At 35.4% G+C, this 25900-nt stretch overlaps 1 protein-coding gene across 3 annotated transcripts in view; it reads left to right on the top strand.

Annotated features, from left to right (window-relative positions):
* The first annotated feature begins 280 nt into the window (after nt 1–280).
* Nucleotides 281–25900, top strand: part of LOC124297587 (tRNA dimethylallyltransferase) — a 119962-nt gene continuing 94342 nt past the window's right edge. For all 3 annotated transcript variants that reach the window (XR_006906638.1, XM_046748774.1, XM_046748773.1), the window contains exon 1: nt 281–449. Coding sequence is in view for 2 of the 3 variants with exons in the window: in XM_046748774.1 (XP_046604730.1) it covers nt 330–449 (120 nt within the window). In the remaining variant the exon portion in view is untranslated. The remainder of the gene's footprint in view (nt 450–25900) is intronic.

Below are 25900 nucleotides of genomic sequence, written 5' to 3'. Positions count from 1 at the left end.
TAGCGGAAAATGGTTAGGCGTATCTCGTTTTTCGTAATATTCTACAATATTCAAAGTTTTTTTAACGATACCTGTCTTACTGAACTTTTCTAGCCACTGCGAGAAATGAAATTTCTCTCAGTCGAATTCCAGTTGGTCGCAAGTCCGCGCTGCTTCGCCGTTCGCTTTGAAGTCGGCATCGAATCTGGCGCGCATGCGCGTCGATAGTCTCGAACCTCGACTCTCGCTGTCAGGCCTCAAGTCGCGTTGATCGCTGTTCGTCGTGTTTGTGCGCCATGTCGGTGTGTGGGTGTGACGGCGGTGCGCGAAAAGGCGATCGAAAGCACGTTATGACGTCGCGCGTGCCGATTCTTGTGATTTTGGGAGCAACGGGAACCGGGAAATCGAAACTGGCCATTCAACTCGCCCAGAAATACTGCGGCGAAATTATTTCCGCTGACAGCATGCAGGTGAGTTCATTCTTGCTCTCGTCTTCTCGCGCCACGTTGCGCTTTTAGGTTAGGATTGAGGTTAGGTTCTTGTGACAAGTCAGGTTGTTCCGGCTCATTTTCCGGATTTTCAACTCCGTACGTCCTCGCGAGATCCTGAGTATAAACAAGCCTGACGATTTACAAGATTTTCGGAGTATCGTGGCGACCAATTTGCCTTCGACAGGGCTTCGAGTTTCTGTTGAGGTTCGCGTGCACGTGGAGAACGGAATTTTCTCATCTACTTTCGTGCCCGGTGCCTATTGATCTGTGTTAAATGATGTTAAAGGAGGAGCTAAGGATTCATCGCAATCCTTGTAACTCTCATCGCTCGGTTTATACATTTTAATTCATCGATATCGACTTTTTTACATGAAAATATCTACATTCTTTCATTCTCCTGAATGGTGCATCGGAGTATCGTGACTACTTTATATATGAAAGTTTTCTAGATAAAAATTTCTGATCGAGAAGTGCTAGCTAGGCTGAAAGCTGCTTTCGCACGTCCGAGTAGACTTGGGGAGTCGAAGTTGACCGAAAGGTTTCTCGCTGCAAAAGGTGACTGAAGAATTTAGTTTCGTGCGGTATTTACTCAGAATTCTAACTATTCGAGGAACATTTTGCACTAACTTTGACGATTGTTTGATTTTCAATAACAGCATATTGTAATTGTATAGCTGTAAATAAGAAAGTAATTGATAAATTCGTAACAATTGCGGAAGTCCTTCTCGACTTTCTATATTTAGACTTGTGCGTACAGAGCATTAATTAATTAATATTAGATAAGTTTCAAACCCTCCGATCACTTCCAGCGACTCGTTAAGTTTTCATGTTCAATTCCATAAAGTATCTTACAATGCAAAAGTGTACCGATGAACTTTGGTTCCCGCAACGATTGCTGGAAATTTAAATTTCCTTCATTCATACCTAATCAATCGCATTATTAAGAGCTGTTTGTCGTTTTATCGAATCTGTGCACAAAAAAAGAAAAGAAACTAATAAATCAATAAAAATGAGGAACCATTCTGCTGATTTTTACATACAGCTTCTTGTCTAACGCTATCTTAAATTAGTACTATAGATTTAAACCTCTTGGATTATCTTTTGCCAGTTAAAGAATTTTTTGAGACAACCTTGCAGGTGATGGACTAATTTTTAACTATTAACATAAAGATTCACATTATTGACTCAATTCTCTGCAACATTTTTATTATTATTTCACGTTTCACACACTAGAAATATGTTTCTCGTAAATTTTGTTTCACTTTTATCTATCAACTAACGCGTACTCAGGGTACCATGTATACGTATTAGGATATAATCTTAAGTTACATGTGACTTAGCGAACAGAAAAAATGATCTTCAAAATACAATACCGTAGAAGAAATTACGCATTCTGAAATATGAACATAAAATTCAATTACTTCTGCTGGTGCGGATTTAGGGGATGAAAGTAAAAAATTCGTTACATCTCGAATAACAAATTGTTCTTGAAGGAGAAATTCATTCCATGTATACCTATCGTCATTCGCTCTCAATAGTAAACTATTTTGGGTTATTCATACGTGTGTGTGTGTGTGTGTGTGGGCGTTAGACCAGCTATTAGACAGAGAGTATCATGTGAGTCATAGCACTCTGCGTCTAATTCTGGTTGAATTATATTTTGATAGTAGCTTTTTTTCTTATACTTATCTATGGCAGCTGAAATATAGTACACTTTGTCAGCTTGCGTTATCTTAATCATAATTTTGTTTGCTATTTAATTTTGCCGAATGTATATTCATTATTATTTAACGCTTATTGTTAGCCAATGGATCGAATTTACCGTTGCGATTTCGTAGAATCCATTCCATTTCTTTATTTCTACGTCACATGAAAATTAATTGGATGGTTTTTCTTCAGAATTGCGTATAGAATGGGACTGTTGGGCCCTTTCTCGCGTTTTGGATACTCGGACTTTGATATTTGGAGATACATACATAATCCGTCGTGGAAAAAGCAGATCTTTAAATTGCATACGATTCTTACTTTCGAACAACCCTGATAAAGTTTCAGTATGAGAAGTTTCTGTAAAACGGAGGTAGCGTTGTCCTAATTGAATGGTCTGAGAGTTGTTTCGTTTTTTTTTTACTTTTATAATTATCGATGTACGGAGAACCATTGGCATATTTGACGCAGTGAAAATTGTGAAGCGTTCGAATGAACATTTCCGAGAAGTAAATAACCAAGAAAAAATTTCACCCCCATAAAACGTCGGTAAATGCGTTAATAACTTCTATGGGTATTTCTTATGAAAATTCGAAATTTCCGTTGGAGTTTCATCAAAATTTATTTATTTATTTAACCTAGATAATATAGAGATAAGAATATTCTTGTATTTGAGACAAACAACTTTCCTATTATTGGTCTCGGACTAAGGGACCACATCTTTTTTTTTTTTTTTTTTTAAAACGAAATCTCGGTTTTTGTTTTTAACAATCTCAGTGTCAATAACTTGCATGTAAGTAAAAACGTTACATCGATAAACAAATGGACGTGATTCAGCACTAATGATTCGGGATTTATATTTCAAAATGTGATGAGAAACAATAAACAATACAGTTGAGCATTGATAGTGAAAAAACGAGGTCTGAACAATGTGACGCGATTAATCGACATCCTTACTTTTGCTTTTGTTTGGTCGATGGTGAAAATGTATTTTTTAAGTTTAAAAATCCACAGCCTCGAAACGATTGGATGTGTTTCCTTAGTTTTCAATCATCTTGTAACATTTCGTCGGCAAACAATGGTTAAAAAAAAATAATAATTTTTGTACAATCTTTTTATCTTTTTTTACTCGCCACCATCCCTCTTTCTTTTCACTTTTTCATGCCATCGTTACGTTCCTGCGTAAAAATCCACCAGACTTCGTACGATGCTTGAGCCGTTTATTATCGTCATTGACTGTCGTCCATAGCTGCTAACCGGCCAACTCATATTACACGATCTCTAACAACCGACTCTAGAAATGTCATTCCCATTCGGTCTTGGTGCCTGGAACTGAACGACGACGTCATCCATAATCTTGTACCTTCACTGTACCGAACAAGATGATTTCACCATTGTTCGTTCAACGAATCTCAAACTTGAAATCATTTCTTCGCACAATTTATGCAGTCCGAAAATTGTACAAGAATGACGTTATTATTCATATTATTATTCATATTACAGTTCGATCCTTGGGATTAAAACTTGCATGATATTTCTACGAATCCGTGTGAAATGTCAGACGCATTTAAACGACAAATTGGTAAGCAGAAACAATCTAATTCTGCTGGTGTAGGTTTAAGTATACGTTAATGCAAATATTTCTTCCCACCGCACTCCTGGATATGCGTGTGTTATTTATTTATACTTTTCCTTATTCTCTTCATTACGCTCTCTACGATCATGTTGTTTGACTAACAACAAGAGAAATACACACGGGGAAAATATAATTACGGCATCACTCTTAAAGGTGGTGTTGTTGGTTGTAATTTTTTTTTCCTTTTTCATTTCCATAATTGTTTCTTAGAATTCTATTTTTTCATTTCATCAGAGCAAACACCGCTGTGCAATTAATAGGAGGATGAGGAACAGGAGGAGCAGGTACTCGACTCGATTAAAAGTAAAAATATTATTTCAATCTTCTTTGCAAAGTTACGTTGTCGTGCTTTTCTTTTTATTTTTTTTCATTTTCCTCTTCTTTAATTAGCGCAGAACTAACGAGCGAGTCGATTTCTTTATCCGTCCACGTATCGCGTTTCAAGCTTAATTTTTCGTTCGATCAAACGACCGAAGAAGCGAGGGAAAAAAATTGTTTAGAAAACAACAAACACTCGAAACGGGGACAAAATTTTTCATCCTTTTCTTTCGGGAGGAGGAAAAGAAACAAAAAAAAAAAAACAAAAAAAAACTGCGTTTGAAGGTAGAGAATAGGGGGAAAAAAAAGAAAAAGAAAAAAAAAACAAAGAAATAACACTAAAGTATTTTATATTTAGGTTTTTGAAAACAACTATACCCACGTGTGACACCGATAAAAGAATTAGGTTACCGACTATTTTGCATTAACTCCCGCTCGCATGCGTACGGTGTATGTATTATTTGTTTACTAATCGGAATCGTTTGAAAATGAAAAGAACCGGATTTTCTTTGCAAAAAATTCGTAAACTCCAACAACGAATGTTGAGAAAATAAACGTAACGGTGATACTCGGAACAAAGGAATCGGTAATAATTAATACAATAAAAAAAAAAAAATAAAAAAAAATAAATAAATAAAAACCAAAAAAAATAAATAAATAAATAAATAAATTGAAACAATAATGCGATATAAAAGAAATGAAACCGTCTTACACCGAATCGAATATTATGTATTATACAGTGATGTAACATACGATCACGGTGAGAGAAAGTTACTTTTCTCGGGCGGAAAGGAAGGAAGGAAGGAAGGAAGTAAGGGTGGAAGGGGGGGGGGGGAGGGGGGGGGGCAGACAGGATATTGTGAAATCGCATTCACAACGAATACGACGCGAATACGAAATAATTTTTGCACGTTTTAAATTCCTCCTCTTTCGTTGTACAGGTTATTGGCATTGGGTATATAGACACACACACACACACACACACACACACACACACACACACACGTATACCCAACGTCTTCAAGGTCACGGTTATATTGCGCGACACTGATTTTCTCATCGGCACGTGTGTTGCGTATAGTAGAGGTGGTGGTGGTGGTGGTGGTGGTGGTGGTTGCTCGTGCTATCATGGTTTTAAAAGCTGTCGAGACAGCAACGTGGTACGCGTATCGGTTTACGCGCGTTTAACGTACAACACTACGGTGCTTCCCTATAGGGCGTTCCGTGCCAACTTGGCCTTCGTCTCTTACGCGATTTTTCTTCTTCGAATTCGTATCTCGCGTCGTCTCGTATGTAAGTTAAGTCGATTCGCACCTCCGTAGACCAAACGTCGCGAGTTTTTTTTTTTTTTTGTTTGTCTTGTGTTTCTTTCTCGCGGTTTTTATACACGCGACGATTATTCGAGGGTCGTCGGAATATCGAACGACAGATGTATTTTTATCGAATTTGTAGGTTTTTTTCCGGACGACGTTACTTCGTTTTTAATTTTGTCGCGTGCATTGTTTTAAAAAAAAAAAAAAAAAAAAAAAAAACGTTATTCGCTTTCTTCGGTGTTGATTTCTCGTAAAACTGTTGTTTGTAACGAAGAACGAAATCCCCTGAAAAAATTCAGTTGGATCGGATCAGATTTAGGGGTCCCGTTTTCGAGTTTTCGTTTTCACGTTGAAATAACACGGAGAAAAGAAATAAATAAACAAATAAAAATATGCTCGTCTTAACTCACCGTCGATTACGCGTGAAAATATAAAAGAAAATGGAAAGTGATGAAAATTTTTATTTTCACTGGACTTGATAGGATTGTTTTTTTAAAATTGCACAATTATTTCAGTTTCAAGTCACAATAACTCTCAAAATATGCAAAATCGAACAAAATATCCGGAGACCTTTTTTTGTGCTAAATATTGTTGCCCCCAAAAAGTTCTCCTGATATTTTTCATTTTCGTTTATACATTTACACGCGAAATCGACGATAAGTTGAAGCATGCGTTTTTTTTTTGTTTTTTTCTACGTATTATTTCAATTTAAAAACGAAAACTCGAAAGCGGGACACCTTTAAGAATTTGTTTTTCATTATAAACAAAAGTTTTATGAGGAAGCAGCAGGGAAAACCAAATTATAATTTTTTTTTTTTTTATTCCGACGAATCACCCCAACATATTATATTACATTTTTCACAGAGTTTGACCATCCATTTAGCGTTGAAATTGGCTGTAATTTTTTTTTAAACACATTGCGAGAAATCCGTCATTTTCTCCCAATCAACGATCAAACCAGATGTCGCGGTATCTGTGACGAATACGTAAAATCTTGCACCCGATATCGTTTTACAACCCTGTTTCAATTAGACCTCGACATTCCCGCCCACTCGTGTCTCCCACAACGCCTCCATCGGCACAGCGCACAAATATACGAAATCCCCGTGGCGGCTCTTACGTATAAACGCCATAAACATGTCGGCTGAATGGCTCGATGGCCGGACTATCCGACGACTGGTCCACGAGGACAAACGGCCGAGTCGCAAATAAAGATGTATATCAAGCCCTCTGTTTCCGACTTTTGACGAAAAAAAAACACAACAAATAAATAGAATAAATTATAAGAAAAAAATCAAACTGTCGTAAAAAAAAACAAACTAGCTTCTACATTGTGAAAATCGTCACGTTCCACTCGTCGCACGTATCGAATGATGTTTATTCATTTATTGTTATGTAGGTTGGTTAGACAAAAAGCGATAGTTTTAAATAATTTTTTTTTTTTTTTTTATTGACGACATAGTCGCGCATTGGGTATTTAACAAATTGTTACATTATTCTTAGCTGCCGGAAAAGTAAAAAATAAAAAATAACAAATATACGTAAATCTATGTTAGGGTGGTCCTTAAAAAAGTGGTCTATAAATTTCGACTGTCCCACCCCTCAAATTTCTCCATATTTAAATAAAAGTGCTTCGGACAAATTTTCATTATACATTTTATTGTAAGAGTAATAATGTTTAAAAAAAAAATCTTTAACCGCGAAGTTTCAGTGGGCGTCAGTGCCAATATTTCCATTATCATACCAAGCAAACTAGATAAATTCCACTTCCTCTAAATATGATGATGTGAATTATTTCTGACAGTAGCATCAATGCCCACTAAAACCTTGTGGTTACAATTTTTTTTTTTTATCACATTATTACTCCTACAATAAAATATATATTGAGAATTTGTCCGATTAGAAATACCTGTACATTCTAGTCTACAGGAATCGACTTCGGGCGTTTTTTTTTTATACGCAATGTAAAAGAAAAAGGTACGAAAAATGTTTAAAAAAAGAAATATTTCGCTATAGCCTGTACCAAAAAGTAAAAAAAAAAAAAAAAAATTACGAAAATGGCAACTCTTTTAAGGCAAAATTAATTTTTTTCCCCGTTTCTTTCGACGATTTCAATTTTCTTTAAAACAGATCAATAATGATTTCGGAATGTTCGTGGTAGGATCTATAGAGGGATGTATAATACCGAAGATCCGTACCAAATTTGAACTCAGTCGGTTGGATGAAATTCAAGATTTTAGGTCAACCGGATAAAAAATCGTAGTTTGGTGATGAACGCGTTTTTAAAGCTTTGGCTTCGGTTCTGACGTTGATTTCTGTATTAAATTACATTTCTCTTACCCTTAATTGGCAATTCCTGAGTCATGTAGGAGACTCACTGCCGCATTCGCGAATTCCTCATAGGCTGATTCTTTCACTCAAGTGCTCGTAACTTCCTCAATTTTTGGAAATTTCACATCGGCTCCGGGCCAAAATATTCTCAAAAGATTTAGCCATAATAACATGCCACAAAATGAAAATCGATTTTTCCGAATTTTCAGACTAAAATATTTCCTTAAACAAAAATTCGCGCGTTCAAGATAACGGAAAGAAAACGTCGGTTAAAACGTCTCATCCGTTTATTTTCTCAATAAAATTTCCGCACCTCAGGATATAATAGAAGCGTGCTGCTGATATTTGAGAAAATATAAGGATACATAAAATTAAAAAAATGAATTCTAAAAAGTTTCATACAGTCGCGGCGAATCGATCGATTTAAAAATTTTTTCATACCAATCTTTCATCTTTCGGTTCAAATTTCGACAAGGTAATTTTACGAAAAGTGCCTGATCGACGAACGATCGCGAGAAGAGAGAAAATACTTTCAAATTGGTCGAAAGTTTGCCACTTTTCGCGGTATTAGTTTCGCTCTGAACAGCTGTTTAATTTGTAACAAAATTTATTCAAGCGACGATAACTAATATACCTAACGTTTGCTCGTCCGATAATTTTGATCACTCGTGCGCGACCTTGCGATATGCCTACGGATACGTACGAATACTTGTACACGCATGCACGTGTATACAATAATAGTCGTCACGCATACGCGTGCGATAAAAGTGCGCGTGGTTAAAATAAAATAAAAAAAAAAAATCATCTGCTATTAATATATATCATAGAAATAATAATGTTTCAGGGTCGCGAACCATTACAGTCGTAGAATCTCGTTGTAACGCACTCCCACTTACCTACCACTCGGTTTATCGCAGAGATGTTCGTTTATACTTTATTTTTCACGACTATAAACATCCCATTTCCGTGCTTGAATGCCGATCCAGCTTTATTTAAATCTATAGTAAAAGTGTGCGTGGGAAATTCCACCCGTTGTCACCGCTCGACTTGCCGACGACGATACCAAAGAAGGGATTTCGTTCTATTATACAGCGGATGCTAATCAAATTCGTTACGCGAATTTGCCACTTTTTTCTTTAATTCATCCTCTGTTCGAATTCTTGGCAGATTTATCGACGGTGGAAAATTTGGATGAAAAAAAAATGCAGGATTTCTCATAAAAAAAAACTTTGATCTGTAAAGCGAATATCGTACTGTTTGTTTATTTTTGTTAACCACGAAACCCTGCAAAAGATTTGATTTTGATCCTGAAAGCGAGATTCGTTTCCCATGCTCCGCGAAATAAATTTTTCAATACATATTTTCATTGAATTTTAACTTATCTTAAGATGAGATGTTTTTTTTTTTTTTTTTTTTTGATAACAATCAATTTTTCCAATTACACAACCTTTCATAAGACCAACAACGAGTAAATTATATAAATTGGATCACTGCCGGCAATAATTTATCGATATCGATCGTTATTTATATTTACGTTACGATGTCAAATATAGAATTTTTTATCATCAATGAAAAGTAGTCTTGCTTTCAGTGATGACCGAACGAATTTCGAATCTAGCCGGTAAGATTTACAGATAAAAATTTCCTGTTATTAATCAACGTGCAAGGATAAATATACGTTATTTTGAAAAAATTTGAACGAGGAAAAATTTTACCTTCTTCTGAGAAATTGTTGCATTTATATATATATATATATAAACTTGCCAGAAATATGATTCATAAGTCGTGTCGGTAATATCAATGAAATCCCACGTATTTACGTATGTATGGAGCATTCTGCAAGGTATCGATCAAGATAGGAAATTGTAATTTTATATTTGATTTGGATTTTTTTAATTCATTTTCTCAACATACATTGTATATATTATACGCAAATTGTGGATCTTTTGCTGTAATGCAAGTTCCACTCACAAGGCTACAGGCTAAAGACAAGAAAAGATATTTCGACAAGTGATAAAAAATCCTGTCATAGTTTACTAGATTTTTCTAAATTGTCTGCGATTGAAGAAACCGGTCTGTAATATTTTTGACACGTACTTTCGTATAAAAAACCAAAAAAATTCTCAAACAAATCTAAAATCTCATTAAATTCTGTCATAATACACCGTGTATTAATTCGAAAATATACGCCTATCTTGTTGTATTCACTTCACGCAGGATGAATACATGTGTAATAAACTTGTCGCCATTCATTTCCTACGGTGAATATTCAAAGTTGTTTTCGTCAATTTTCCACTCGTATTGTTTTTTTTTTTTTTTTCCTCGATACTATTTATTCTTCAATTTATTCATTGCCTTATGGATTCAACATTGTTCAAACTACTTGTGCAGACAAATTTCTGCAAATATTCATTCTTTGTCTATGTATATTTACTATTTTAAAGAAACCAAGGAGGAAAACAAACGCAAGAATAAATTTCGCGGTTAACCGTCGCACCCTGATAATACCTACCAGTAAACATTTTCATACGATATTACACATGCATACATACATATATATATATATATACATATAGTCGGTATGCTCTGTATGTTGCGAAAAAACGCGGAAAAAAGCAACAAAAAAGTCAAAGAACGTCGTTTTGAGGGTTAAAAATAGGAGGAATAAAATGGCAGAGGTTACAAAAAATAGGAAACTTTTCGCTGAAGATGGTAAATTCTCAGAAATCGTTGAAAATGTAAAAAAAAGTCGAAAAGTATCTTTCAGAGGTCTAAGTATAGAAGTTAAAATCGGTCAAGTCTTCACACATTTTATTATTATTATATAATAATAGAACAGAACTTCTGGTTTATAAATATAGAAGTTAAAATTGATCCAGTCATCACATATTTTATTATTATTATATAATAATAGAACAGAACTTCTGGTTTATAAATATAGAAGTTAAAATTGATCCAGTCATCACATATTTTTTTGAATTATTACGAGCCAATTTGGGGGATAAGACCATTAAAATTCGATTTTATATATATATGGTTATTTATTTATAATAGCTGTATTGCTTATATATCGTAATTCAAGTACCCCGAAGTTAGCGGTTTACGACCACGAGGAATATCCGTCTCTTGTTATCGCGTCGCGTCGCCACTTCGTTGTAGGTTAATCGCACTTTTAGCATCCTCTGCTTGGGCAGGAAGTTAAATGCTTACGACGGATACTAGACCGAGTATATAACATAATATTATTGTAGTATCTCCACGTGCTTGTTAGCCATTGAGAGACTTGCCGCTTTGGCTCTCACATTCGTCGTAATTCATTTACGCGCGTACAAATCGACGAATGAATGAAATTCGCCTTTTCAAAACTAACTCTGAAAATCGGTACGATATTTACACCGGAGATGGAAAAATTGCCGCCATCAATTTTTCGATTAAAAAGAAACACATCGTTTGTAAATTTCTATTTCGTCTTGCTTATTATATTTTTAATTATAATATATTATTATATGTTATAATTAAATATTATATTAATATAATATATATTAATTTCAACGAGTTGAAAATTTTTTGTCAAAATTGTCATTTATCCGTTATCGAAAAGTTATCTTAATTGTCAAATTTTTATACGCTCGAGAAATTACGAGTTTATAACAGAAAATTAATTTCACGGCACGAATGGAGAGTATATTTTTTGTTTTTACTTTTCATTTTTATTTTAACTGAACTTTAAAAGTATTTGTTTACGGTGAAAGTAACCGGCGTTCATTGGAACGAATCTTCACGTTTTCAGGCCTCTTTTGTACGGAAAACACGGGACTGATGTTCATTTAAATGAGGAAGTCCCAAAATGAAAATTTTTTGAAATACCGTAAACTCCTGATTATTTTGTCGAAAAACTTTTATAAGAATTACGAGAACAAGACTGAATTGAACTGCATTATTCTATTTCCAAAAAGTACAACACGTCCGGCTGCTGCTAACTCGGGCTGCTAGTTTCAGCTTCATTCGGAAAACAGGTTTGTAGAAAGATTGTCGGTTCGTCTTTCCGTACGTCTCTCTCAGTCCCGACAATCTCCCACGGTGATTTCGGAAACGGGTCGTTAAAAACATCTGACATTCAAGACGTTACGGAATAAATGATAGGCATGAGAAGAGTTGGCATATCCTATTTTTTAACGTACGCTTCTACCGGAAAAAAAACATGGAGTATTATAATTTACTGTTTGTTAATTGATATTTTTTTTACAATTGTATTATATTCATTTCTTTCTTCAAATAAACGAGTCAATTTTACAATTTCAATAAAAATTTCCTGTCAAGTAGATTTTTCGATGATAGAATATTGTTATTATTTTATAGCGAACGTCGAAAAATTTTTTTTTTTTTTTTTTGGCTTTTTTTATTCATAGCGATTGTCGAAATGTGAAAATCTAAATATATCTTCTGACCTCGATAGCGATTAAATAAAATTCAAAGCACCTTATACCGTACAGAGTTTTTATTACATCAAACCGATAATAATAGAAATAATTTTATGAATAACAGCATTAGAGACAAAAGATTCTCATCGTAGTTTCATTAATCGAATCTATTTGCTGCGAAAGAAATTCCTCCATTTTATCACCAACTTTTCTACAACCGTATCGTACAATATCACCAGATTGAAGCTAGTAACGTTAACGTAACGAAACATCGAAACTAAAATTATTGTTTTTAAAATTTAGAACAAATTTTAAGGAACAAAACGGAGTTTAATTTCCAAAATGTGAATATCATACGGTACGATTTTTAAAAATAGATTACCCAACGATATTTCCTAAAAACGAATGGTGACGTCAACTTTACCAACTTCACTCTCTCGTAATAACGTAGGTATGCCTCTGTGTGGTGAACTTGGTCATCGCACGTAATGCGCATGATGCAATGGCAGCGTATTCAGCAACATTCCACAGCCAGAGTGTGAATGTACTCTCGTCCTCGGCTGGTTCTACGTGTCGGTCTTGCCAATGCGTTGTTTATACCTACACGAGTATAATTGTACACTTTTATGCATGTTTATATATATAACGCAATTAGCAAATATTTATTGGATGGAAACATTTCTTCAATCAATCGGTCGCTCACCTTCGAACTTGGCGGTTCTGCTTATCTTCAATGTTACGCGTTCCGTTATATATATATATATATATATATATATATAAAAATTTTCCTGAATTATAGAATTTTTAGATCAAGTCTAAGGGGAATTATTTCCCACGGAACAAAGCGTAATCGTTTCAACTTTTTTTAATCAATTTTCCAATTTCATCGTTAATTAAGGTGTTTGATAGTTGGACTGGTTTCATTTTCATGTTAATAATGACACACTTTTATTCGTCGATTTTACAGTCTGCTTCAGTACGCTGCCAGTAACTGGTTTCTGGTTGTTCCAACGTAAAAAATAGCCGTTTGACATGTTTGAAGGCAATCTTTGAATTTTTAATCAGAAATTGGAATAAGTGCGTTTTTATACTTGTTATATTCGAATTGGAAAGAGATACATCCTGTGAGGCAACTGTTGGACTTTGATTGGAATTCTTTTACTTCGGGAGAATTTTTCGTTCACTGTGAAAAGTGGCGTTTAGATTTTGTTCCAGCCGAAAAACATCATTCCACTAATTTGGAAAAATTCTAAAAGAAATACAAGGAAATAAAAACTCTGATCGATTAAGCTCAAAATCTGTAAATCGTGCAGAAATTCCAAATTCCAAATTACGATATTCGGATAAAAAAAATGAGACAATTGTTTTGAAACAAAGAACGATAAAACGAGGTATAAAATTCGTTAAATAGCTAGTCCATGTTGAAAAACAGAAATTTAGTCTTCCGTGTGCATATCGATAAAATTTTATCATGCGAAATGAACGAAGTATAGGAGTGGAAAAAACGACTGGATTTTGAATTGCACGTGAATCTGCGTCAGCTGGTAAATTCATTGGAAATGAAAGTTGATACGTCAATCGGCAAAAAAATATAAACGTGTCGTAACTTGGAGTTAATAATGTTATTTTCGGATTTCTTATTTAAGTATCGAAGGTTCATTCGCACGCCTATGGAACTCGGATATTTTTATAAGCCTCATAAACACACGGAACTCGAGCCTGTACTTCCGGAATTATGAAAAATTTTCGCCGAGCATAAAAGAAATGTGCACATCGACGTTTAGTGCTTGCTGCGTTGCGCTCGTGCGGATTCCGATATCTTTTGCGAAGGCACGATATTCAAGACGATGCGAAATAAAATGACAATTTGAAACGCACGTAACATCAACGGCACGTGGCGCATTTCGTGCCAAATAGAATAATCGTACCTATACTTTGTCGATTAATCCAATTTTTTAGAGAATCTTTGATCTATTATGCCTGCGTTTAATAAATAGAATCGGCTTAGTAACGGCTAGGAAAATAAAGTACAGTCTTCGAAATCCGTGCAGGATATAATCGAATTCGGATTCTCGTTGTTTTCTTTATCACTTTGCGTGGTGAAAAGGAAGTACTTCCGGGGTATTTAGCTAAGCGGGAGAGACAGCTAATTCTTCTTGAACAAGTCGGTTAGGTTGGCAATGCCGTGGAGAAATTGTCCGCAGCGTCACTGCTCGCCGGCCGAGAAAGATGCTCACAATCAATCTTTGTAAACATAACTTTTCAACAGTCGCAGTTTATGTTACGTTTACAAAGGATTTTGTATTTTTAGGTTAGATTCGATGATCATGAATTACGTTATGTTTACAAAGAATTTTGTATTTTTAGGTTAGATTCATGGATTACATTACGTTTCCAAAGATGGAGCATGTTCTGTAGTTTTTTTTTTTTTTTTTTTTAGGTTAGACTCGAGGGTCATGGGTTAGGTTATGTTTACAAGGAGTTTTGTATTTTTAGGTTAGATTTTACGGTCATGAATTACGTTATATTCACAAAGGATTTTATATTTTTAGGTTAGATTTGAGGGTCACAGGTAACATTGTGTTCACACGTAATTTGGTATCTTCAGGTTAGATTCGACGGTTACGGGTTAAGTTGTGTTTACAAACGTCGAGTCTGTTTTGTAATTTTTCTATTTTTACGTTAGATTCGAGGATCATGGGTTACGTTATGTTCGTAAAGAATTTTGTTTCTTTTAGGTTACATTCGACGGTCATAGGTTACGTTACGTTCACACAGAATTTGGTATCTTTATGTTAGATTCGACATTCGTGGGTTAATCACTGAGAAAAAATCAGTAAAACAGGTATCGTTAAAAAAGAAAACTGTTTGAATATCGTTGGAATTACGAAAAACGAGGTACGCGTAACCATTTTGCGCTATCGTCGATCCTTTTATGGTAATTGCATCGCAAAATCAATTTGTTCGGTTTACTCTACTTTTTTAGTCAAACAAGGCTTTAACGTCAATTTATCGTTGCACAAGCATTAAATTTTCGCAACAGTTGCAAGAAAATATAGCAACAACTATCGTAATGAGAAAGAATAGTAACGGATACCAGACTAATTTTCATTTTCTACCTAGAACCATATTTTTCGATTGTGATAAGAAATGAAAACAGTCAAAGACTGACAACGAGCGGTAACCGGAACTGAAAATTTCTCTCTCCGTGAGTTATGTTTACAAAGATAAGTTCCGCCGCCGACCGTTGGTGGCGCTGCGGGCTGTTTCTCCACGGCATTGCCAACGCAACGGACTTCTTGTCCGACAAATCAGCGATCTCCGAATCACCGATCCCAAGTCCGCATGAGAGAATTTGCGCACATGCCTTGTAGGCGAACGTAAGAGGAAGGCAAGCCATCTATCGATTAGCCCACTGTAAATACGACGCAGCCCGGCGCGTTTCGCGATTGCGTAATTATGATCGCGAAACAAATGAATGCCTCTCTGCATGCCGCATGCCGTGGTTTGTTGATAGTTTATAGTACCATTGACCCTTCTAGTCGCCATGCCTGTTGCTCGCGGCTTGCGGAACCTTGAATTCGAAGTAGTTCAACGTTCTCGGAGACCGCGGTGCACGTGATACGAATTAACCTGTTACCACTTTGTCTTTTCTTTATACCTTTTTTTTCTTTTTTTTTTTTTTACATACCTTATCCCACCTTCTCTTTATCCACTTGCCTCAATTTTACATCCTTTTTCCTAAACATTTTCATATTATTTCGGTTATTTCATTCGATTGATTAACAAAACACTGCGCAATTACACCTAGCTTCGCGTCGTAGCTACGTGCTTAAATTAATTCAAAACAATTTTCTTATTTCAATTAGCATTGTAAAAATTATCATCCCAAAGCTATGCTGACACAATTATAGTTATGTACCCATATTTATCTAGTCAATTCAAATTCTATTCTTTTATTCGATACAATGTTTTTTTTTTTTTTTTTTGATTATTTAATAGACAGATTGAAACTTTTTCAAAATACACAACAGTCAAATAAACTTTCCGGAGCATGTAACTTCTGATCTCCGTCAAGCTGGCTACGCCAATCTACCATTCGACTCTGTATAAATTCAACCGTTCGATTTCCGTATAAACTAACTTTCGAGTTGACTTGTCACAGAGTTGAAATCATTGTATTACAAATGAAATTCAGTCCTGACTTGAATATTAAATCCAACGTTGTCGATTGTTCACGTAATTCAATCGCATTGTTGAATTGTATTTCCGGACACGATAATATCAGTAATTATTTTAAATGATTTAAAATTATTCCAACTCTGTGTAATTTAGAGAGTGAATATTTCGAGTCCGTATTTGATATTCAATTTATTTGCGCGATTATTCTATCAATAATCAAACCTCTAAAAAGCATTCATCAAATCGTAAGTAACGAGGCTTAGATAGTATAGTTTGCAACTACGTAATAACACGAGGCTCGTGACTTTGCTCAGTGATTATACACGCTACTGACCTTGTGTAGTAAACACGTGTCACCCTGGGTGCCCTCATTTAAACGCGAAAACGTATAATATATACCGCGGCAAAAATTTATCCAACTTGAGGTTTGCACGCGAGCGGTTTACAAAAAAAAAAAAAAATTAAAAAATAAAAAAAAAAAAAAGCGAACAAGTCGGCTCCAAGTGCAGGGACATCGATTGTCAATGCTAAATTATCCAGCGTAGCTGAACCCGATGATTTTTTCCAATTGTATTGAAAATAATATAAATGATTTGTTTTTTTTTTCTTCAATTATTCCACCTGAATGAATTATCTCTTAGTTGAGAACTTGGAAAAATTATTTTATACGTTTCTTCTTCTACTCTGCAGCCAAGCCACGAAATATTATCTTAATCATTTTGTTTCACGTGTTCGTGAACATTTTATTCGTTTTACGCACTTTATGTAAATCTATCTAATTATGTGGTAAGAGTGAAACGAAAAACTTACATAGCCTATATCTATATCATCTAATGTGATGTTTATTTTAAGTAGATGATTATTTACAGAAGTAATTTTTAATTACTTTTATTCTCGGTAATTAACGTAAAATTTAATCTTGAACGTGAATGCCCGATGAGCTTTTTTACATCGGGTATTCGATCCGGAACTTTGTGCATTTTGTCGAATAGAAAATCAAACGTTTCCACTTCGCGTTGTTTCTTTTAATTCGCGCAGCATGGCTTGGAATAAAAATCTGAAACAATCCGTTCAAGCCTTTCTTTAAACGTGTACTACGATACGAGAAAACTTTTTTTTGTCAATCGACAGTTATTACAACATTTGGTGATTTTGAAAAACTGACGAACCGGTAGCAACACATAGTGCCAATTTTTTCCTCGAAGTTTGTGTAATCATATCTAAACCGTCAAACCGCAAGCTACGAGGAATTTCTATCTTCAATAGTTAAAAACATGAATTCTCATTTGTTATCTCGAATATTGTAAGCCACAGACCACGTGCACTGCGGTTTTACCTAATTGCCGGCGTCCGAAGCTAATTACGGAAACGATACAGTTTCTTCCTGTTTCCTGCACAGTTCGGAAATTTCAAACTGACACCGTTTCGTGGTTTTTTTTTTCCTTTTTTTTTTTTAAATATAAATACATGTTTTGGTGTTTTCCTCAACTTCTTCTACAGTTTCGTTGTCGATTAATATTGCATTCTCACACGGTGCGAGACTTTTGAGGAAAGTAACACATTTTGAAAGAATTTGGGATTCAATTACCCGACACGCAACAAAAATAATCTGTGACAACGGAAATAAAATGTCAAATTTTTGCACGAGTAAACAGCTGCTGTTTCATGGATTTGGCATATTCGTTTTTTCACGAGGGATTCGAAACAATTGAGTTTCATAATGTATTTGAATTTCGCGCGAAAAGTTGTAGCCCTACGTCACTGTCGCGTAATTTTTGTTTTTGGCGATAAAACTTGCCGCCAATACAGGTGTTTTTTTTTCGTTACTCATCGCGTTGTAGACGATAAATTGTTCGGATTTTTGTCGAAATACGCCAATGTAGAATTTTCGTGTCGCTTATTTCAAAGTGATGAAATAAAAACTTCGTTATTGGATTTGAAATCAGCAATCTTGATGAAACTTTCAGTGTAGAACCTTTGAAAACTAAATCAGTTTCTTCGCCTTCTATTCGCTACGCCGTTTTGAATGTGAAACTTTTCAACGTCGAATACGAAATTATAACGAATTTAATTAATTTTCTCACCGGGGCAGCGAAGCTGCGGTTCAAAGTTCGAAAATTCAGGGATATTTCAGGGAACTATAATGAACGACAGAGAAAAAACGTAATTTGTTTAAAAATCGTCTTCAAACTTCAGCCAAGCTTCGTAAATTCGGGTAAGCTTTAAACTTTAGAAAATGGTATTGTTCAATTTTTAATTATTTATGCGAAACGAAGCAACAATGGTTATTTCTTAGTTCCAAATTTGTATACAACTTCTGAAGCTTTTGATAACAAAAGCTGCCCAACATTATCTAAGTTTCGTGGGAAAACTTCAGGGAATTCTGATATTTTTTTATTTTTTTTGCGTTGACGGGAAAGGCCAGAGAATTTTATTTCAGCAAAATTGTCGCCATTTTGACTAATCGTTACCGATTGATTTTGTTTTTTGAAAACCCCCATCGTGGGGATAATACAGCGATTGAATCGAGAATCGTGGAATTAACGAATTGGCAAACTTACAATCAGATACTTAGACATGTAACCGGGTATGATATTTAGTCAAGCTCTCGATTAGGCAACGAGTGAAGTGTCGTTACAGGTGATTCTGTTCCCTTGAAATCGTTTGCTCACATCAAATATTTGCTTAAACTTAAGCAATGTGTAACTGTCGTATAAAGCTTATTATAACTTATCAGGTTTTGCTTGAAGGAATATTCGTCGTCGACTACCAATGTGTAATATCTGACATAGATGAGCTCAGGACCTTCGCGAAGCATTGCAGAACGATATTTAACGTATAGTAGATTCTCCGTCAACCGAATTACGCACGGATAATGCGATTACGAGAAACGAACGAGGTGACAAATTACGCAAGCGATTTTGTTGAACTGTAAAAGAATGCGATGTACCTCGTCCTCGCCGACAACAAGTCGTAACAAGTTTTTGGTTAATTATTAGAAATTATTTGAGCTTTGTCAAAGAAAATTTTGACGTTTCTCTTATCGGGTTTTGTACGTTGTGCGTCAGTTTGTTTTTACAATTGCACGTATTGCGACATTTAACCGTGAACCTGTGTGAAAATTTTCATATTATTTCTGACGAATGTTTTTTTATTTCCATAATGTCGAGATTTTCCCCAGTGAAAATCTATCAGCCGTATGAAAAGTTTGAAAAATCAACACACCGGTGAACATGTGCCAAGTCGCGATTTCGATATCGATCAACGATCAAACGTATCAATCTTTGGTGTTCCATTGTAATTTTCACATCCGCTCAATAGTTTGTTTTTCTTATCATTCTCACGATTGAACCACCAGCCCGTTTTATAATTTCAAATGCTTCTCGATTCCAAACTATTAAACACAGAGCCATACGCTCCCTGGGACTTTTTTGCAGAGATCATTGTGATCTTGAAAACTCTTGCGCGTAACTTTTCTCCATCTCTGAGAGTTTAGTCAGCGTTTGCATAACCGTGTCATCCGACTTGGCTTAAAAATATTCTTCTATATTCAAAACTATTCATCTGGTTGTAACTAAGTGTATCTTAAAATCTGGCCAGACTTTGCGGAAAAAAATCGCACTGGGAAAAATTTCATTTGTTACAGTAACTAGAAAAATTGAGTAAAACAGGTATCGTCGAAAAACTGTTTCAACATTGTTGGAATTAGGCTCTTAGCTTCATTCTTTTACGTTATATGTGTATGTGTATACATGTATGTGTTTATACGTATGCGGACGTGTGTATATATAAGTCATACGTTAGTTCGTCGCGCTTCATCAAGCTCTAGTCCGGTTTCCGAGGTCGCTGTGTGGCCGTCTCTGACTCTGATGGATATTACAACTTGTCGCTCTATTCACAATCAGTCTACTACTTATCCACCTACCTTATCCGCCATTCCTCAGGCTGCAGCTTGTCTCGATTCACGGGGGTAAATGACCCCGAACCGAAGTCTCGTTCACCGGGTTTTTCCCATTTTTAGTTTTTATTCCTTTTCTTCGTTTTTTTTTTATTTTATTTTATTTTATTTTATTTTTTATTTTCTCCCTCGACGTGAAAGTTGGTCGAATTTTTTTTTTCCAGTCTGTTTTACCGAACCGAAAGATTCGCCGAATGATAACAGAAAGTGAGGTTCGACAGAAAAGACAGGAAGGAATTCAACTGTGCGGTAAAACCATCGAGTCAGAGGTTGAAAAATTAGTGGACTCGCCCATTTTTGGCATACTCTAATCTTACACAAGTCATTGATGTTCCATGTTTGGGTTAATTTTCTTTTGCCACATGTCGCTGTAAACTTGAATAATTCTTCGGAAAGCACGAATCGACACTGGAACTTGTCACTCTATTCGAATTGTTAAGGTCATTTAGTAGCCCTACTTTTACCGACCGAGCAAACTCATCCTGTTTCTTTCTATATTAAATAAACGATCGAACGGAAAGGTTTGAAATGAGTTTGGTTGGTCAGTTTGAATAATGGGGATGGTGGGTATTTTTATCAATTGAGCAAACAAATAGCTGAATATTAACTAATGTGATTATTAAGATTCGGAACGTTTAGAATTGTTCTTGGAATAATTTCAAACGCCGGAAAAGTTTGCATAGTTTGGCTAAAATGATAAAGTATTTTGTTTACGGTAACTTGCGGTTCAGGCACACAATCCAGTTTTTGCATGAAAAATGTTCGTATCTTTATTACGCAGAGAAATGTGAAATAATTGAGTCGTACAATTTTTTTTTTTCCTTTTAATTAAGACGACCAGCTGTGCAACTGATTTTCTAACAAGCCAGAAGACGTACAAATAACCACATTCCAATCATTCTCTGACATACTCTTGGTCTTCCAGATTTGGAAAAAGTAGTCACGATTCACGTCGATCGTTTCTGCTTCACAATCTGTAGAATTTGCACAAAAATTTAATGACAAACAGCAGCAAAGAATTGGCAAATAAGTGAATCACTTTTGAAGGGTAGATAATCAGCCCCTTGTTAAAATATCGGAGCACCGTTCGTCCGATTGAATTTTTACGAGAATCATTTTATTCCAAAATATGCCGTTTTTATTTTGGCAGGAGTCGTCGTTTTTTTTTTTTTTTTTTTTTTTTTCACATTCCATTCATGTTGCAAAATATATACAAAAAACCGAAATTATTGCATTTGTTTTTATCCGTCAATACCTCGCGATAAATTTTTATTTTTTTTTTGTACAAAATATACCTTTTTGAAATACCGAGGATTCATCCGATGAAATTTTGCAAGTGTAAAGTGATCCAGATCGACGGTAAAAAATCGTAAGCAAATATTTCACACGTTTGAAAATTTCCCCCATGTTTTTAACAAATGTATTGCATAACATTTTTCTTCTTCCTACATATTTTAAATAACACATCTTTAAATGCGACTCAGCGATTTATATGTTGATCATTACCTACGGTATCATATTCTCAAGAGAAAAATTTTAATCGTGAAATTTTAAATTGCAAAATTTTGTTCCACGTCTTATTTCGAAAAAAAAAAAAGTTTCGAAACGCTACGACTTATGCCTAAGTCACCCTTAACTTTGTACAAGAAATGCCAAGAAGAATCGTATCAACGTACAATTATAAGACGTCGTATATCACGCCGCAGGAATATGATTTATGTAATACATATTATAAAAACCCGGTTGTTCAACTAAAATACTTAATTGCAAATCCGAGTCACGTATTGAAACGTTTTTACGTAATCTCGCACGGAATACATAAATACATGTACGTACACACGGGCATATTAACTTACACCAGGGGGGATTTTTCTTTTTTCCTTTTATCATTATCATTATTATTGTTATTGTCATTGTTATTATTCGCGTCGTTTATCGCCGTCCTCTTCTTCTCTTTATTATACTCGCACGAGTTACGTACAAGAGCGCTCGATGCTATGTAACCAGGTATTAATTATCGTTGTATGTGTGGGTTTTTATCGATGTCGAAGGTTATTATAGGAATTGTCAAATTTGCGTTACGGCCATTTCATGGGGCTGGGGGGGGGGCTCCTTTGAACAGAAAACATTATTTATGCAAACGCAAAAATTATACTATTCGTCGGGGAAGCAACTAAAATTAAAAGAAATTCATATCTAATTAATTATCACTATTCTCATCGATGTTTTTTTTTTTTCTTCTCTCTTAATCCTTTTTTTTCTATTTCTTTTTCTTTCTTCTACTCGCATATGATTACCACACGAATTACTCTGGTTCGTGCCGTTTGATTGTATACAATATATTGTTACAGTTACAGACACGGCGTTCAAGAATATATTCACACCTACATAATATCCTTGTTTCTTCTACTTTTTTTTTTTTTTTCTTTTTAAATCTTGTTTTTATTTATTTTTTTTTTATCTTTTTTCACTCTATTCTCTTTCTCCTATCATCGTCAAGGTATTTTTTTTTTTCTTTCTTTCTTTCTTTTTTCTTCTTTCTCCAACGACCCCGGTACGATACTTTATATCCACACATACTCAAGTATGTTCTTTCTATTTTTTTTTGTTTTTTTTTTTTCCTCCCATCTCACACCAAGTTGCGGTCGTTTCTATTTTTGTTTGTTGTATTGCTTTTAAAATTCATTCACGCTTCTAGGATCGCGTGATCCGAGCGCCTCACAGTGTAGTCTTATGTAAATGTGTGCCGGTTGTTCGACTGAAATTTGCTTGCTTAAAAAAAAAATTAAAAAAATTAAAAAAAAAAAACAAAAAAGAAAAGAAAAAGAAACTTTAAAGTGTATATAAAAGATGGAAAGAAAAAGAAAAGAAATTGTGCAAAAAAAAAGAAGTCTAGACCGACAAACTCTGCGCGGATCGACGCAGTTCATTTCTATAATATATCATAGTTACATGTATTACACATTTATCGGATGCCCGTATGTAGTATTTATACCCTGAGGCGACTGTATACAATAAGCGTAACTCTCCTGTCTCTGCTCCCGAATCGAACCGACGGGAGCTTATTTATATTGTTATAACATCGATACACGATCGTGTTCATACGAGGCTGGCAGGAGAAAATAGATAACCAGGCGTTTCTAAAAAGGAAAAAAGGAATCGACGCTTATTGCGCATTATACGTACAGTTGGAACGGCATATACTATGTAAAGGTATTGTGTACGACGAACGATCGGCGAATCATTTTTTTATTTATTTTTTTTTTTTTTTAATCGGTATATATATATATTATATATCGATGTAAGTACACGTGTATTAGGGGGGAAAAATCAATCGAACACCATAACGTCCTCCTTCTCGATATTCATCTTGGTTCAATTACAGAGCTCAGTTTCTTATGCCCGATGACTGTACGTGGACAGCTTCGCGTGGGGGTGAATTTAGAACCGATTTTTAACAGGTATTAATTTCTAGCTGACCGATGAATTTCGAATTTGAAGAGCCTTGCGTGTCTTTCTTTTACAATTATACAGGCATTTAATACAATTTCGCCCTTGATCTTCCTCGCCACTTATTTTAGCAATGTTGAAAAAATGTCGGAAGCTTTCGATCTTCGTACGCATCCGCAAAACATTTCGATAAAGTTGAAGGCAAATAGGAGATATTGGATGAATCTGAATTGAAAACGCTACGGTTTGCATGAAAAGTTCTCCTTCATTTCTTTTCTTTTTTACTTTTCTTTTTTTTTTGTTTAACTGGATCACCGCAATTACGGACGAGGTACACCGTTTGCCTTTTTTTGAAGAAAGAAGGGCAAAAATCGACGAATAACGAGGTAAAAGTGACAGATTGTGAGTTTGGCTGGTATTACCGGTACATTTGTATTTAATCATGAGTTGAAGTGAATTTCAATCCAGTAAACTTCGTGATGCAGTGATTAATTGGTGATAATTAATCGTCGCACGGAGAGGAGATGTGATCTCGAATCACTTGGAATGGTTTTTTTTTTTGTATATTATTGCACCTTTTTTCCTCCATCAAGAATTAATTCAACGTCTCGCTCGGATCGAGCGTGACGGAAAAAAAAATAAATAAAAAATGCACCGAATCAAAAAATATAGAGAAAGAGAAGTTATTCGCAATTTCGCTGATGTTGAGAATGGGTAATACCAAGTTGAAATATCAGCTGGTATACATTTCTGCTCACCGTAGAAAGTTTGGAGATTAGAGTAAAGGAGTCCGATCTTTGCCGGGGATCATACGAAAAATTCACCCTCGAAAATTTGTCGCTTAGTAACTTTAAATTTCATCCAAAGTAGCGCTGTTATTGTAAATTTCCGAAGTGAAGTTAGTGAGAATTGACTATATATGAAAGGGAATATCGTCAAGCACGCGTTCCCGTGTTAATCATTGTCATTATATTAAGGTACGAAATTGAATTGGTTGTACGTCATTTAGCAAAGATAGAAAAAAGCATCATACTTTTTAATTGTGGATTTTTATCGAAGGTTCGAGATTTTGAAGCTTCGTTTGACCGATCGTTTGTAACATTGGTACGGATAAATATAATCGGCTAATACTTTCAGGATTGTTTATTGGGATACTTGTGAATAATTGTGTCGCATGGCATGATTCTCAGGTCGGTAGTATGGATGGTCCAACGTAATTAGTCCAACGAGGTAAAATTGGGTTTTATCACGATTCCAACCGAACGGATAATCCAATCCGGAGTCTCTTTGTCTGGATCTCTTTACTGGACCCGTCGCTATCTATCCCCTCTGAAAAACTGAAAAGCGGATGAAAATCACGAAGCTGGAGATGAAAAAACGAAAAATTAGGAAGAAATCCGGACATTTGTAATCACAAAATCGTGACAACATTTTCTAGGAATTAAGTTAAAGAGTTCCAGCGCAAAGAGACTCCGGATTGGATTATTCGTTCAGTTGGAATCGTGGTAAAAGAAAATTTTTCAAACCCAGACCCTTCACATTGTCACGTGAGAGGGCGAAATAAATAATCAGGAGAATTCGAAACACTGGGGCGGTTTATTTTAAGACAAAAGTACAAGGAGACGTTTTTAAAGTCCGTTTCAGGAATCCCGCAAGATACTCGTTTATTCCAAAAGACGTTCGTTGTCAGGGAACGTGAGATCTTCGTTTTTATTAATTAAATAAATACATGCATATTCGAAGGGGGAAACCGTTCCAATATCATTGACCTGACAACCACGACGTACAATGTAATTATTTCCAAACATGTCAACAAGCAGTTGTCACCAACGATCAAAGCGTGGCAAAATTTCAAAATCTCGAACCTCCACGGTGTCCGTCCCCTTTGCTCTACTCTCCATGGTGGAAACCGTGGAAACCGTGGAAACCGTGGAAACTCTCGTGCCTTCAGTTCCAGTTATTTGACCGACATTGAAAGTCGCGCTTTTCGTTCCCCCGAACCTGACAAATGGAGAGGTAGGTGGGTATGGGTGTAGGTATGTGAAAAGTGCTGTATTGCTAGGTCTCGAGATTGGAATGGGAGATAAGCGGAGCGTTCATCATCCGAGCTGCCCTCC

The sequence above is a fragment of the Neodiprion virginianus genome, chromosome 2, assembly GCF_021901495.1.
Source record: "Neodiprion virginianus isolate iyNeoVirg1 chromosome 2, iyNeoVirg1.1, whole genome shotgun sequence".
Classification (NCBI taxonomy): Eukaryota; Metazoa; Arthropoda; class Insecta; order Hymenoptera; family Diprionidae; genus Neodiprion; species Neodiprion virginianus.
Note: the sequence above shows the minus strand (reverse complement) of the source record. Positions and strands in the feature narration are given on the sequence as shown.